The following is a 13,289-nucleotide window of genomic DNA, read 5'->3' on the forward strand; positions in this document are numbered from 1 at the left end:
TAACCTCCATCCTAACTTCCCACTCACTCTTCATGCCATGCTCTACTGGCTTCCAGAACCATTGAGTTTCTGCTGTGTTGGCTGAGAAACGGGGGCTAAGAAGCTTTAACTAACATATGATGCCTTATGCCGTGGAGCCCTGCTTTTACTAACTGACTCTTCTCCTTGTTTCTTTTCTTTTGTCTTTCCACACAGGCCATGCAAGTAAAGGTACAGGTCAAATGCATGACGTGTCTTTTCTGTCCTAGTGTTAGAGGTACCAGGCTCTGGCCCCATCTGCCCTGTGATCACCATGGGGGTGGTACAGAATGGATTTTCCTGCCTGGAGGTCCCCCAGGCCTGCTCCAGGGAAGACAACTGCCTGTCAAAGAGTGAATGTAGGCCTACCCACCCTTGGAATGGGGAAGCCGGGGAAGCCAGCCAAGCCTCACCCTAACCGAGGTCTCCTTGCTATCTCTGCTCCCTTCTGCAGCTGCCCTGTCGGCAGCCACCACACTAACAGAGATAGGGATGAGTGACAGGGCTTGAGGACCCAGGAGACTTGCTCCTCATGGTGCTACCCAGGGTCAGAGTCTCGTTTTTTACTAGTGGTCTCAGCCCTTTCCCACTGTAGATGTCCTGCCTCCTGTGTAAGTCTCCCATGAATCAAAGCGAGTCTTCCAAAGACTACCGTGGGAGAATCTCCCAGGTACAGTTTCAGGTTATCACTGAACATTTTCTCTTCCTCTTACTTAATGTGTGTCAGCTGCCATTCTCCTAAACCCTCCTCTCTACACCATACAGTGAAGAAAGGGAGATGCACAGGAACCAGGGCACACGCAGCTCTTAGTTAGGAAAGGAAGATGGAGCCCAGGCGAGATAGACCTGCATCTGGATAGCTCAGAGACTTCCTTGCTATGTGCTCTTAGAAAAATTGCTTCAGTTCCCTGAGCAATCCTGTTCTCATTTACAAAACTGACTTGTTAATATTTCAGGGTGTTGGGGAGAATCGTAAATGTTTTATGTAAGTAGCAGGCACTTTGGAGTCATATTGCATATGCAGCTTTTATGTTTAGAACAACATTAAATTGGCCCATCAAATAGAGAGTGAGCAGGAAATAATTTAGGTTTTGTACTCGAATCCACAGTTACACTTTTAAGCATATTTATTCGATTGCATACTGTGTATTAGCATTTACATTTTACATGTATACATATGTGATATCATATAGTTTATATACATATAACCAGGTTCTATGTTTTATGGATGATTTGAAACATTTTCAAGGGTAATTTAGACCATAAATGAGTTTTGCCCTGAGTCGCAAGCTTTAGAATTTTAAACTTGGTGGTAGAATGGTGAGGAGTCCAGCAACCACTCAGCCAGCGGGAGTCGGCGCTCGCACCGCCTGTGTGAAGCAGCTTTCCCTTCGTGCTGTTTTCTGGAACACCAGGATCCTGCTCCTCTTAGCCGCATTTCTTTCTCTCTATTCATATTTCTTACTGCCCCTCCCACTGCTGTCCAGGGGCTGACTGGTGTTTTGGAGCCTGGATACCAGGTACCCCTGCAACCAGTAGAATTTTCTGGCAATGTTTGGCCAGACTGGGATTCTGTTGGCCAGGGATTTCACTGTGGTTTCTGTGATACTGTGATACGGCTGCCTGAAAGTGCAGCCACCACAAGTGCTGAAAGAAATTTCACTGTTCTTAAAGGTGTCCATTAATAATTATGAAACTCTTTTGCCCTTTGGAAGGCAATTTAAAGAGATTAGTCCCAAGACAGTGTGAATTCCGACCATACTCTTCTGTTTCAAAAGCCTTTTCCCATAAAATGAATTCTGCCCCAGGCCAGGAGGACCAGGTCTTGTGTGCCAGTTCCCGGGGAGGCGTCTGGCGTGCTCCCAGAGCCCCGTGTCTGTATGTCACAGTAAATCACAGTGCTGCCCCTCATTGCTGCAAACATTCCATGGTACCTTATAGCGCAAAGCATTGGTGAGCACCACTTCCTTCTTTCCCAGGGTCCCTGACATGCTTCTTGCTACCCAGCCCTCCCCACTTCTAGCAAGTGCCCACTGAGGCCAAGTCATGCAAGCACGTACCACTTGAGCACTTCTGCTTCTCTGGAACCTGGAATCATGAAAATTGAGTCACCACAGTGCCTTGTTTCCTCAAGCCCACCTGGACCCACCATGCGATCTCCCTGTGCTGTGGATGCTGAGGATTCTTAGTGGGTTGCCTGGGGCTGCTGTTGTATCATAGCCCAGTGCATTGGATTCCTCTCTCTCATTTTTTTTTTTTCTTTAGACAGAGTCTTACTCTATTGCCCAGGCTGGAGTGCAATGGCATGATCTCACCTCACTCCTGGTCCATCTCCCAGGTTCCAGTGATTCTCCTACCTCAGCTTCCCAGTTAACTGGGATTACAGGCGTGTGCCACCACGCCTGGCTAACTTTTATATTTTTATTAGAGATGGGGTTTTGCCACGTTGGCCAGGCTGCTCTCAAACTCCTGACCTCAGGCGATCCACCTGCCTCAGCCTCCCAAAGTGCTGGGATTACAGGTGTGAGCCACTGCGCCTGGCCTGGATTCCTCTCTTAATACAACTTCACTGAGTGAACTCTCTGAAAAGGATGAGAAGTCAAAAGCCAAAGATGGGTGCAAGCTTCCATGAACTGAGGAGTTCCTTTCTTTCATGTCTTCAGGTTTTTCTCCTAACTTTCCTTCAGCTGGATTCCAAAGCAGCCCTACTTTAGATTTTCCTTTTCCTATAAGAATATGCATTGCCCATGGTGGGGAGTCTAAGTGAGGTTCTCCAAAACACCAGCTTCAGCTTTGGAAACACAGGGCAATTATTCTATGGTGGATGCTCTTTCACATTTTCAGTGATTTCCCAGCATCAGAATTCTCAGAACGTTTCTGGGGTCATTTTTGTCAGTTACCAAATCATTGTTTTTGTAGAACACCAGTTTACTTGTTCAGTCCAGAAGTGGGTGAGCAAAGACCATAGGCGTCTGTGATGTGTGTTTAGTTATGTGGTTGTGTGTGCATGCGCAGAAGGAGAAGGCTCAGGGTTAAGGCTAGTCTTTTATGGATATCTAATTCGTTCTTGTTTAACACACTGTTTTCACTGTCCTTTAAGGTGTAGTAAGGCCTGGTCTATATTGACAGGGCCACAAGGAGGCAGGCAGCCTCTGACATGAGGCCATTTCTTTTGGAGAATCACCGAGCCCCTCTCTGTTTATTCCAACATCATCTCCTAGTCTGGAGGACAGGACCAGGAGCGGAAGAAGACAAAGCGGCGGGGAGACTTGTATTCCATCCAGACCTCCCTCATCGTGGCTGCGCTCAAGAAAATGCTGCCCATTGGTTTGAATATGTGCACTCCAGGAGACCAGGAGCTGATCTCCCTTGCAAAATCACGATACAGCCATGTAAGCTGCCTATCTGACTGGGCTGAGTGTGTGACCCAGGTGGTGTAGTGTTAGGTGTTCAGCCCCCAAAATGGTTTGTCCTCTTCCCTTGGGGAGCAGGGGGCAAATGAGCAGAAACCAGTGTGTATGGAGGCAACACGCCCTCATCTTTAAAATGGGCTTGGAAGTCAGTGTGTCCCTTCCGGACAAATCTCTGTAATATTTTTTCTTTTGTTCTTCTAATAAAGATCCCAGCAAAAGTGTGCATTGACTCTCCATATTATCCCCATATGCTGCTTGACAGTTCCATGGTGATCTCCAGGAATAAAATTTGACATCTCTTTCCACAGAGGGACACAGATGAAGAGGTCAAAGAACATCTGCGGAACAACTTGCACTTGCAGGAAAAGGTGATGACTTGAAGGCAGTGAGAACTCACACAGGCTTTCCTTCTGCCTGCAGGGTTCCATCTTTTCGATTAATTTACTCATGTTTCTTATATGTGTTCCAAAAAGAGTTTTGGGTTATTTGTGTTTAATTGGTAGGACTAGCTGTCTCCTTTATTTTTTTTAATTACTGATACGTAAACTGCCCTTATTTTATTTTATTTTGCCCTTAATTTGTGTTCTTTGCTATTGCAAAGAGAATACAAAGAGGACTCCAATAACGCATCTATTCCAATTTCCCATTATGTGCATGTCAAGCCATAGCAGGGAGAGTGTAGATTAGGTCTCAGAATTTACTAACTGCAAATCTTGTTAAACCATGCAATGGACACCTGGGAGAAGTTTTAGCACCTCCTGCTCTAAAGAGATTTTGAAACAAAATAATTTTGTGTCTAGTTGGTACAATAAAAAAAAATACAACTTTGATTTTAAAGGCCATTTGAGATGTTTTAAAGCCTGTGAATCTGAACAACTCTTTCCTCAGGTACATTATGCCCTGGGATGGAAAACTAAGCCAAAACAAAAAGCCTTTCCTTTCCATCCCAAACATAGAGGAATGGTGAATAAAATATACTAGAAAAAAAAGGCAATAAAAAGAAATCTCAAGGGTCAGAAAAAAATCTTAAGGATTTGGTTTTTTAATAATCATAAACGAAGAGGAATAGGGACCTAATTACCCACACTGTGCATAAATACAGAGCAAGAAACTTCCATAAAGTTAGCCTTGAACCAATAAAACCCACAACCATTCCACAGAGAAACCCGTTAAACCACTTGGAGAGTCTCCACCTCCTAAAATATAAACTGAGATACCTATAAGTAAAATTCTTCCTGAAGACAAGCTCATTTTTTTTATTAGAAAGCACATCAGGAAATCTGTTAGTCATCATATGAAACAAAGAGAATAATTCAAGCATAAGGAGCTATTGAAAGAGGTGTAAATGTAAATATGATTAAAACATTTAAAGAGATATAAAGGAAGTAATAGAACCTGTAAAGCAATAATTGGATGTTATATTCTTTAAAAGGAGAAGGGGAGATGGGTTTGAAAAAAGACTTCATAGTCATTATAAAAATAAAAAATAGTCATTGAAATTAAAAACCTAGTAAATGGGTTAAAAATAGGCTAGAAATAGCTGAAACAAGAAGTTATAAATTAGAGGAGTGCTTTAAGGACATCATCCAAAATGCAACACAGAGAGATGACGAGATTGAACATATGACAGAAGCATTAAGAGACGTAGAGGTTAGAATGAGAAGTTCCTATAGAGCATCTACAGCGTTCCAGAAGATAATTGAGAAAATGAAAGTGAAACAATAATAGAAGAGCGTCTTGACTCCTATGGAACCATGGCAGGACCAAAAGGCTTCTTCGGTAGAAGAGGTACGGGAAATTTCTCATCTTATGAGTATGCTTCTATTTTCAGTCTGATGACCCAGCTGTAAAATGGCAGCTGAACCTCTACAAGGATGTTTTGAAGAGTGAAGAGCCTTTCAATCCAGAAAAGACAGTGGAGCGTGTGCAGAGAATTTCAGCCGCTGTCTTCCACCTGGAACAGGTAAGGAGCATCTGCCCGGAGGAATGGGGAAGTAGAAACACCCCGAACAATACCAAGCTCCTCTTCACACTCAGCTGTCAGGTACAAGTGCCCTCATAAGACTGAGAAAACAAGGAGCAAGGATTGTCCCAGATCACCTCCACGTGCCTTCTCGATGCCCTGTCATAGCAGATCTCTCCATTATTTCCCCTCCAGTGTTTTGTGCATTCTTGCCATTCACTGAAATGCCCCATTTAAGTCCCCTACCATTTAATAAGCTGCTATTAGACAATAAATGACTAAAAGCAATTGGGAGAAAGAGGAAAACCTAAGACCTTCACAACTGAAATCATCTGCTGCTGGGTGCATTGTGCTAACTACAGTTGAGAAGCCAAAATTCTTCTAGGATTAAGAAGTCTGGGCTACAGGTGACTAGCTTCTGCCCCCAAAAGATCAGTCTAATGTGTACCAACCTGCGTGATTTCTTCTCAGGTAGAACAGCCTTTGAGGTCCAAGAAGGCCGTCTGGCACAAACTATTATCAAAGCAACGCAAACGGGCAGTGGTGGCCTGTTTCAGAATGGCCCCTCTCTACAACCTGCCCAGGCAAGTATTTTGTCTTTTTTCCTGGCATGTAAGGCAGTGATGGGAATGGAGGTGTCCTCCCACAGCTGTGCTCTCTCGCTCTTAATCCAAGGAATAGAAATTGGAATCCTTGGCCTATGGAGCTATGGTGGTCTGCATAATGTAAGGGCCTGGCTAAGACAATCAAGGTAAGCATGAAAACTGAACCCAGATGAGATTCTCTAGATCCCATTCCTGCCAGCTCACCATTTGTACCCTGAAGTCAGCCAAGTAAGCGTATGGAAGTACGTTACTTTTGCTGAGGTGGGATTCTTTGTTAGCATGTAAAGTCTCCTGGAAAGAAGACAACTGTTTTTCTGAAACATTTTACCCCAACTTCTATCAACGGGTCAAACAGTATTTCTCTGCTCAGGTCCTTGACACTAAAATTGCCATTTCCTCAGCAGGTACAGAAATGTAACTTGAGAATCTTTTAGCACAGTGTACTAACTGTCAAAATATAAAAAGGCTGCAGATGCCTCAAGAGGCTTGCCAGAGGCACCATGTCTTCAGGTGTTTCAGCTTCTACTTTGAAGTAAAAAATATTTGAAGCTTTTTCTGAAAAGTTTGTGACACATCCTTGTCAATATAGGGAATAGTATCTGACACACTGGCCCAGAGTTGCCCACCCAGAGTCATTCAGTGTCTTTGATGATGTGGTGACATTCCTGTCCTCAGACTCATCACAGAGTAGGTAAGATCGGGCCTTGGGTCAGTAAACAAAGCTAGTAATTGAATATCAGCCTCTGCTTCATTGACTATCAGATCCGTAGGAATGTTCTCACTTGATCAGGGAAAAGAAACTGACTTAGACAAGTATATTCTGAAGCTTATGGAAATATATGTGTTATCTGAAATATCAGATGAAGGACTATTCCTATGCTTGACATTTTATTTTCATTAAATTGTGGAACTTGGCGATCATTTGTCAACAGTAGCCTATAACCTCCTCCTGAGCCAACTGGCCACCTTGGCTTTCTTCATTAGGGTCTTTGAAGATGTTTAAGAATCATGGTCTCAGCCAGGCACAGTACCTCATGCACTTTGGGAGGCCAGGGTGAGCGGATCACTTGAGGTCAGGAGTTCGAGGCCACCCTGACCAACATGGTGAAACCCTGTCTCTACTAAAAATACAAAAAACAAACAAACAAACAAATACCAGGCATGGTGATAGATGCCTATAGTCCCAGCTATTTGGGAGGCTGAGGCAGGAGAATCACTTGAACCCAAGGAGACGGAGGTTGCATTGAGCTGAGATCATGCCATTGCACTCCATCCTGGGTGACAGAGCAAGACTCCATCTCAAAAGAAAAAAAATTCATTGTATCTGCATAGCGTGTTTTGCCTTTCATCTTAGAATGACGAATTTGGTCGTAATTTTTACACTTAGATTGTCTTCTTTCCCCGTGTTGCCCTGTTCCAACAGATCTCTGTCAAGAAACAGATTACTGTCTTTGGAAGATAATGAGCCACTTCCTATGAAATCAGGTAGAATTCATGAATAGAAAGATGAAAAACAAGGTCAAGCAATCGGGCATTCAGGCTGCTGAAGTCCTGACAGAAAAGTGAAACTCATAACCCAGTAGAAAAAGCAAAAGTGCATATAATTTGTGTTTCTTTTCTGGAAGTGTCGAAACATCAATGTGTTTCCTTCCTTATCTGGTTGAGATTCCTGTCTGACACTGTGCTAAGTTGGCCTCTGAAAGAGCCCAGCTCTAAGTACATGTCTCTAGGGCCAGGACAGCTAAGCAGAAATTACATCTCTCAAAAACAAGCATTTTGCTAGGCGCAGTGGCTCACTCCTATAATCCCAGCATTTGGGGAGGCTGAGGAAGACGGATCACCTGAGGTCAGGAGTTGGAGACCAGCCTGATCAACATGGAGAAACCCCGTCTGTACTAAAAATACCAAATTAGCCAGGTGTGGTGGTACATGCCTGTAATTCCAGCTACTCGGGAGGCTGAGGCAGGAGAATCGCCTCAACCCAGGAGGCAAAGGTTGCGGTGAGCTGAGATTGTGCCATTGCACTCCAGCCTGGTCAACAAGAGCAAAAACTCTGTCTCACCAGAAGAATAAATACATAAATAAAATCATTTTTTTTCCTAAATCTACGGAAGATATTACACCATCCTTACATATCTGGGCTGCGTCTTTAGTACTTCTACTCTGTACGAGTAAGAGCACGTCCAGGAATTCACTTTGTCCTTCATGAAGCATGACTGTCCCTAACCCAGTTGTTTTAGAGGAGTTGCTGTGGGTGATCTCTTTGGCACGGAGGACTGGAAGTAGATTTCATAACAACAGTGAAGCTAATGCCGGAGACAACTCCTCTTCTCCACCCTGTGATGATCTAACTCATAGAATCTCCCAAACTAAAGGGTTTAAGGGACTTATTTTGTTATGTGGAAACTTTCTCTGATGCTAGTTTTTAAAAGAAAACCTGTATGCTTCTCTCCAGACACAAAATTAGTAATTTCTTCCTGAGCACCTTTCAACAAGTTTGGCTGGAAAAAGTTAATGAAAAAACTCAGTATGACAGGCTTATACCCATTTTAATGGTAATGTAACCTGTGGAGAGACCTGCTCATTCTCTGCACACTCCTCCTTTATTGACCATGATTTAACGTTACCATAAAAACACAAATTTGTACAATTTTTAAGAAGAATTCTGATTGGTCAGATTTGAAGAAAGATGGCAAGGGCAGTGTTCTTCCAGAAACCATGACCAGGGCTTAATGGCTCTGGTGTAGACTTTTATCTTCCTCCTCTCCCCTTCCCCCCTTACCAGTGTCCTCACATTCTGTAAACACTTGGCTGCTTTGCAGTGGCTGATATTCCCAGAAGTCAATCCTGGCTTATCGGGAGTGGCCCATGCTAGTTATTCAGTGCCCCCACACGCTGGGGACATAGCTAGGATCCATGAGGCACGCAGAAAATACGCTAGTGGCATACCATGCTTAAACCTCGCTTTGCTAAGTAAAAGCTGGAACGCCTTGCCAGTCTGGTTACTTGGAGAATGAAAAGAAGCCACCCTGTGGTATTTTTGGCATCTCTAAGACTAAACCACTGATGATCGGCATGACTTAGATTGGATTACCTAGAAAGGTGATCAGCCTAAAGGAAGAACAAAATTGCCATATGAAGCAAATACTTCAGCTCTGTTACTTGCCCTAATTTCTCCATGGAGAGGAAATGTGATAAAGTCTCTGTGAGAACAGATTAGGATTAGAGATAACTGCCATGTCTTTTGCTAACCCTTGTCATTTTCAGAAGGTGCTCTAATATTCAAGACCCACCACGTTAGAGGGTTCTGATTTCTTTGAAGTGAATTCTATGATGTGCTACTGGCTACCCTGACCAATCAGAAGATAAAAATTGTACAAAAGTCTATCCTTCTTACTAACCATTAACTGCCCAAACTAAAAGAACAAGTTCCCTCTTGACCTCCCTCTCACCCCTTCTGCTCAGGCACCGCTCTATTAACCTCTTCCTCCATGGCTATCAGAGATTTTGGATAGAAACAGAGGAGTATTCCTTTGAAGAGAAACTAGTACAGGATTTGGCTGTAAGTACTGACTCCCCTGGGAGCAGATATGGGTGTGGATGAATTGGATTTTTGAATTCATGTGTGTGGTTGTAACAGTTAAACATTCACAAGGAATCATGTGTATAAATTTGAAAGCAACTGACTGTGTAAATGCTCAGGGGAGGCTCTGCTAATGGCCCTAAGAGCCAGAGGATGAATTTTCACTTGGAGGCGCTCATCATCGTCGCTATTAACAACTAATACTTCTTGAAATGCACAGCCATGTTATGGGGGGTTCATGCTAAGTGAAGTTTTGAGCACCATTGGTTGCAGGAGGCACCCGAGCCAAAGCCCCACATTCTCACTCGGTGGTTCTGCTTTGGGGAAGATGGATACAAATATCCTTTCTGCATCTTGCATTTCTATATTTGGCATTTCAGAAAATTTGGCATGCCTTGTCTCTAACAGACTTCATGCTCCAAAGCCACTTAAAATGACACACGAGGGGAAAAAGCTTATTGCAGAGGTGCCACAGAGCCTCATTCTGGTTCAGAGAGAAAATAAACCCTCCTCTTCTTTGGCCAACCTGTGGTTCTTTTTCTCCTTCTCTCACGAACCTTTTTCTCTTACCACTCACTCTCTCTGTTCATCTTGTCCTGTGTTTCTGATAGTCACTCTTTTCCAAATGTCTTTGTATCTTTCCCTGTCACCCTGTGTTTCTTTCCTTCTTTTTTAAAGCCTTTTCCTGTCTTCCCTCCCCTTATCTTTATGTGTTTCATTGTTCTCATATATTCCTGTTGGTGAGAAAGACACTTGGTTGGTTTTCTCAGTTTTTAGATGAGTGTGAAGTTGACAATGACCGTCATTTCAGCCCTCTACTTCTTCTGAACCATTCATACAACCCATGTAGTTCTCATCAATTTACCAAATACAGTCCACCCTGCTGCCTCTGTCACTGCTAGAAAATTCACTTTTACCTCTGATATTAGCTGCTGTTTCTCTTTCTGTGAAAGGTGATAAAGAAAAGACCTGATCAAAGGAGAAGGGCGAGGCTTGCAGCTTCAGGATGGCAGCTCTCAGGAGCAACAAGGATTTTAGAATGAAGAGTTTGGTTAGGAAAGAGAAATGTTTTGCTGGGTTGAATCTAGAATAGCGTTAGACCCAAAATGGTCCCAATGCTTTGTAACTCTTGCCCCACCCACATGTCGAGCCCAGCTTTGCAAAAGAAATGTCAACTGTTGGCCTGAGAGAGCCAGTCTCTCAGGTGACTGTGGGGTTTCCCTCCTGGACTTGGGTGCCCAGAGCTTGCATGAAAGGTCTGCTGATTGGGGTATGCAGCTATTCCCTTTATGGGCAGCCTTTTGCTTTTTGTTTTAACCTAAAATTGGAATGTTTCTTTGATTGGCTGTAGAAATAAAAATACATATCTATACATATATACACATATATCTCAAACTTTGCACCTTTAGGGTTTCTATCCTGAAATAAATCTATGACATAGTGGTTTCATTCTGTGCTTTAGTCTGATGCGCTCTGTGCCTGCGCTTCACGTTCTCTTTGTTAGCATGCAGTCGCGTGGCACGAGATTAAATTCATGCCTAAAACCTATCTGTGTTGGTTTGTGTAGAAATCTCCAAAGGTGGAAGAGGAGGAGGAAGAAGAGACAGAAAAACAACCTGACCCACTACATCAGATCATTCTCTATTTTAGCCGCAACGCTCTCACGGAGAGGAGGTCAGAACCACCAGAACACCTGCTTCTCCCAGGCACCAAGGATACTGGTGTCCACTCCTAAACTTCCTCACTCTGAAGGCAGTGAGTGGAAAGGGGAAGCCAGATTTGAGCAGCCCTCCTTGCTGCCTTATTTTTGGCCATCAAGATATGTCTAGGGAAACTGCATCAAGCCACAGCCTGCTCTGTGTCAGACACTGAGCTGAAGATTAAACAGCCTAAAACTATAACCTTCATCTCTGAATTCCATGTTAAGCCAATGCTGCTTCACATTTCCAGAGTGGTTTCTAAGAATTGGAATGGGGGAGGGGATTTTCTGAATTAATGCACTAGTACTTAAAATTTGAGATTTATATGACACTTAGTCTTCCATGTGGGGTCCAAAAAGTAGCCTGCTAAGGCCAGGCATTGTAGCTCATGCCTGTAATCCCAGCACTTTGGAAGACTGATGCAGGCAGGTCATCTGAAGTCAGGAGTTCAAGACCAGCCTGGCCAATATGGTGGAACCCCATCTCTACTAAAAATACAAAAAAATGACCCGGGCATGGTGGCAGACACCTGTAATCCCAGCTACTGGGGAGGCCGAGGCAGGAGAATCACTTGAACCCAGGAGGCAGAGGTTGCAGTGAGCTGAGCTCACACCATTGCACTCTAGCCTGGGCAACAAGAGTGAAACTCTGTCACACACACACAGACAGACACAAAATAGTAGCCTGCTAATTATGTCCTCCATTCTTTCCAGCAAATTGGAAGACGACCCTTTGTACACCTCCTATTCCAGCATGATGGCCAAGGTACACCCAGGTTTTCTACCCATTGTTTCTGTCTTTTGTCTTCCCTTAGACCTCTTCAGCCACATGAAAATTGTCATGTTGAATAGCAGGCCTGGGACTTTGTCATGACATAGGTTTCAGGCATTGCACAATTCATGTGCCATAGGGATGATATTAGTAAGCTACTTCACTGTGTTCCTAAGGAAACCTTGAAGCTTTGCAGAAACAATGGGTGCTGGTGGAGAGGTTCACATTGACATTTCTGAAGCCAGCTAAATGGGGCTCGGGCACACAGACTGCCCTTGTGTTTTCAGTCAATGTTCAGAATACATCAAACAGTTCTCACAGGTGAAGGTTAGAAACTAGAGAGAGCTCCCAGTGTCCTGAAAGAGGCAGTGTGACCAGAGATGTTCAGTGTCACCCAGAAAGATGGTGACCTCTGGAATGCTGAGTGAAAAAGGGAAACTTTTATGTCAGGCAGAAAGGATGTGTTGGGGCATAGGAGCATATATCCCTTTATCCAGCTGTACCACAGGCCCCCAGTGGGAAGAGCCACTTTAGGAATCACAGCCTAGGAGCTATCTCCAATCTTACTGCCATGCCCTTGAGGCTGTATCTAGGAAGTGGCAGCTCCCTGCATTCCTGTCTCCCATTTACACCAGAACTTTAGTAAGAAGAGTTCAAGTCTGTGGTTAAACCAGCCAGGTCCCCTTAGATGATGTGAGCTCTGTGTTCTCATTTCTCGTTTCTGAATTCTATGGAAACTGTGAAGATGGCATTTACAGTAGAAATGTTACCCTGCAGGGGCCAAAGTATTCCTGGTTGTACACCGAGCTGAGGTCCTGGAGTGCCTGTGAATTACATCCTGTGCCCTGCCCTTGCAGAGCAGAGTTGTGTTTATTAGATTCACCTTTAATTTGGTTGTCTGTCTTCTCCCTTACCTGCTCCATGAAATCCAGAGTTGTCAAAGCGGTGAGGATGAAGAAGATGATGAAGACAAGGAAAAAACATTTGAAGTAAGTTCTCATGAAGATTAAAAGCAGAGCCACCCACCCTCCGAGGCCGATAGGCCAGGCCTTCAGAGGTGGGTGCTGCCGTTAGCATATGTGGCTCACCCACCACGAGTGTGCGAGTTGGCACATCTGCCTTAATAAAGCACACGCATTAGCCGTGGTTCTGTTGTCTCTCTGCCCGTGAAAAGATAGCAGGTAGTATGCCAGTCAGCAAACCACTGGCTGTGTTCTTGTGGGAAGTTTTACTCAA

At 44.0% G+C, this 13,289-nt stretch overlaps 1 protein-coding gene across 7 annotated transcripts in view; it reads left to right on the forward strand.

Moving 5' to 3' along the window:
- The window catches only part of RYR3 (ryanodine receptor 3), a 556,286-nt gene that overhangs the window by 495,735 nt on the left and 47,262 nt on the right, over positions 1 to 13,289 (forward strand). For 5 of the 7 annotated variants that reach the window (XM_037742376.1, XM_037742378.1, XM_037742377.1 and 2 more), the window contains 9 exons: positions 196 to 210; positions 3,240 to 3,410; positions 3,740 to 3,799; positions 5,263 to 5,394; positions 5,866 to 5,978; positions 9,465 to 9,561; positions 11,150 to 11,256; positions 11,996 to 12,047; positions 12,986 to 13,042. In XM_037742376.1, the coding sequence (XP_037598304.1) occupies positions 196 to 210; positions 3,240 to 3,410; positions 3,740 to 3,799; positions 5,263 to 5,394; positions 5,866 to 5,978; positions 9,465 to 9,561; positions 11,150 to 11,256; positions 11,996 to 12,047; positions 12,986 to 13,042 (804 nt within the window). The remainder of the gene's footprint in view (positions 1 to 195; positions 211 to 3,239; positions 3,411 to 3,739; positions 3,800 to 5,262; positions 5,395 to 5,865; positions 5,979 to 9,464; positions 9,562 to 11,149; positions 11,257 to 11,995; positions 12,048 to 12,985; positions 13,043 to 13,289) is intronic. The other 2 variants (XM_037742379.1, XM_037742381.1) reach the window with 1 other exon arrangement.

The sequence above is a fragment of the Cebus imitator genome, unplaced genomic scaffold (assembly GCF_001604975.1).
Source record: "Cebus imitator isolate Cc_AM_T3 unplaced genomic scaffold, Cebus_imitator-1.0 Scaffold119, whole genome shotgun sequence".
NCBI classification, from domain to species: domain Eukaryota; kingdom Metazoa; phylum Chordata; class Mammalia; order Primates; family Cebidae; genus Cebus; species Cebus imitator.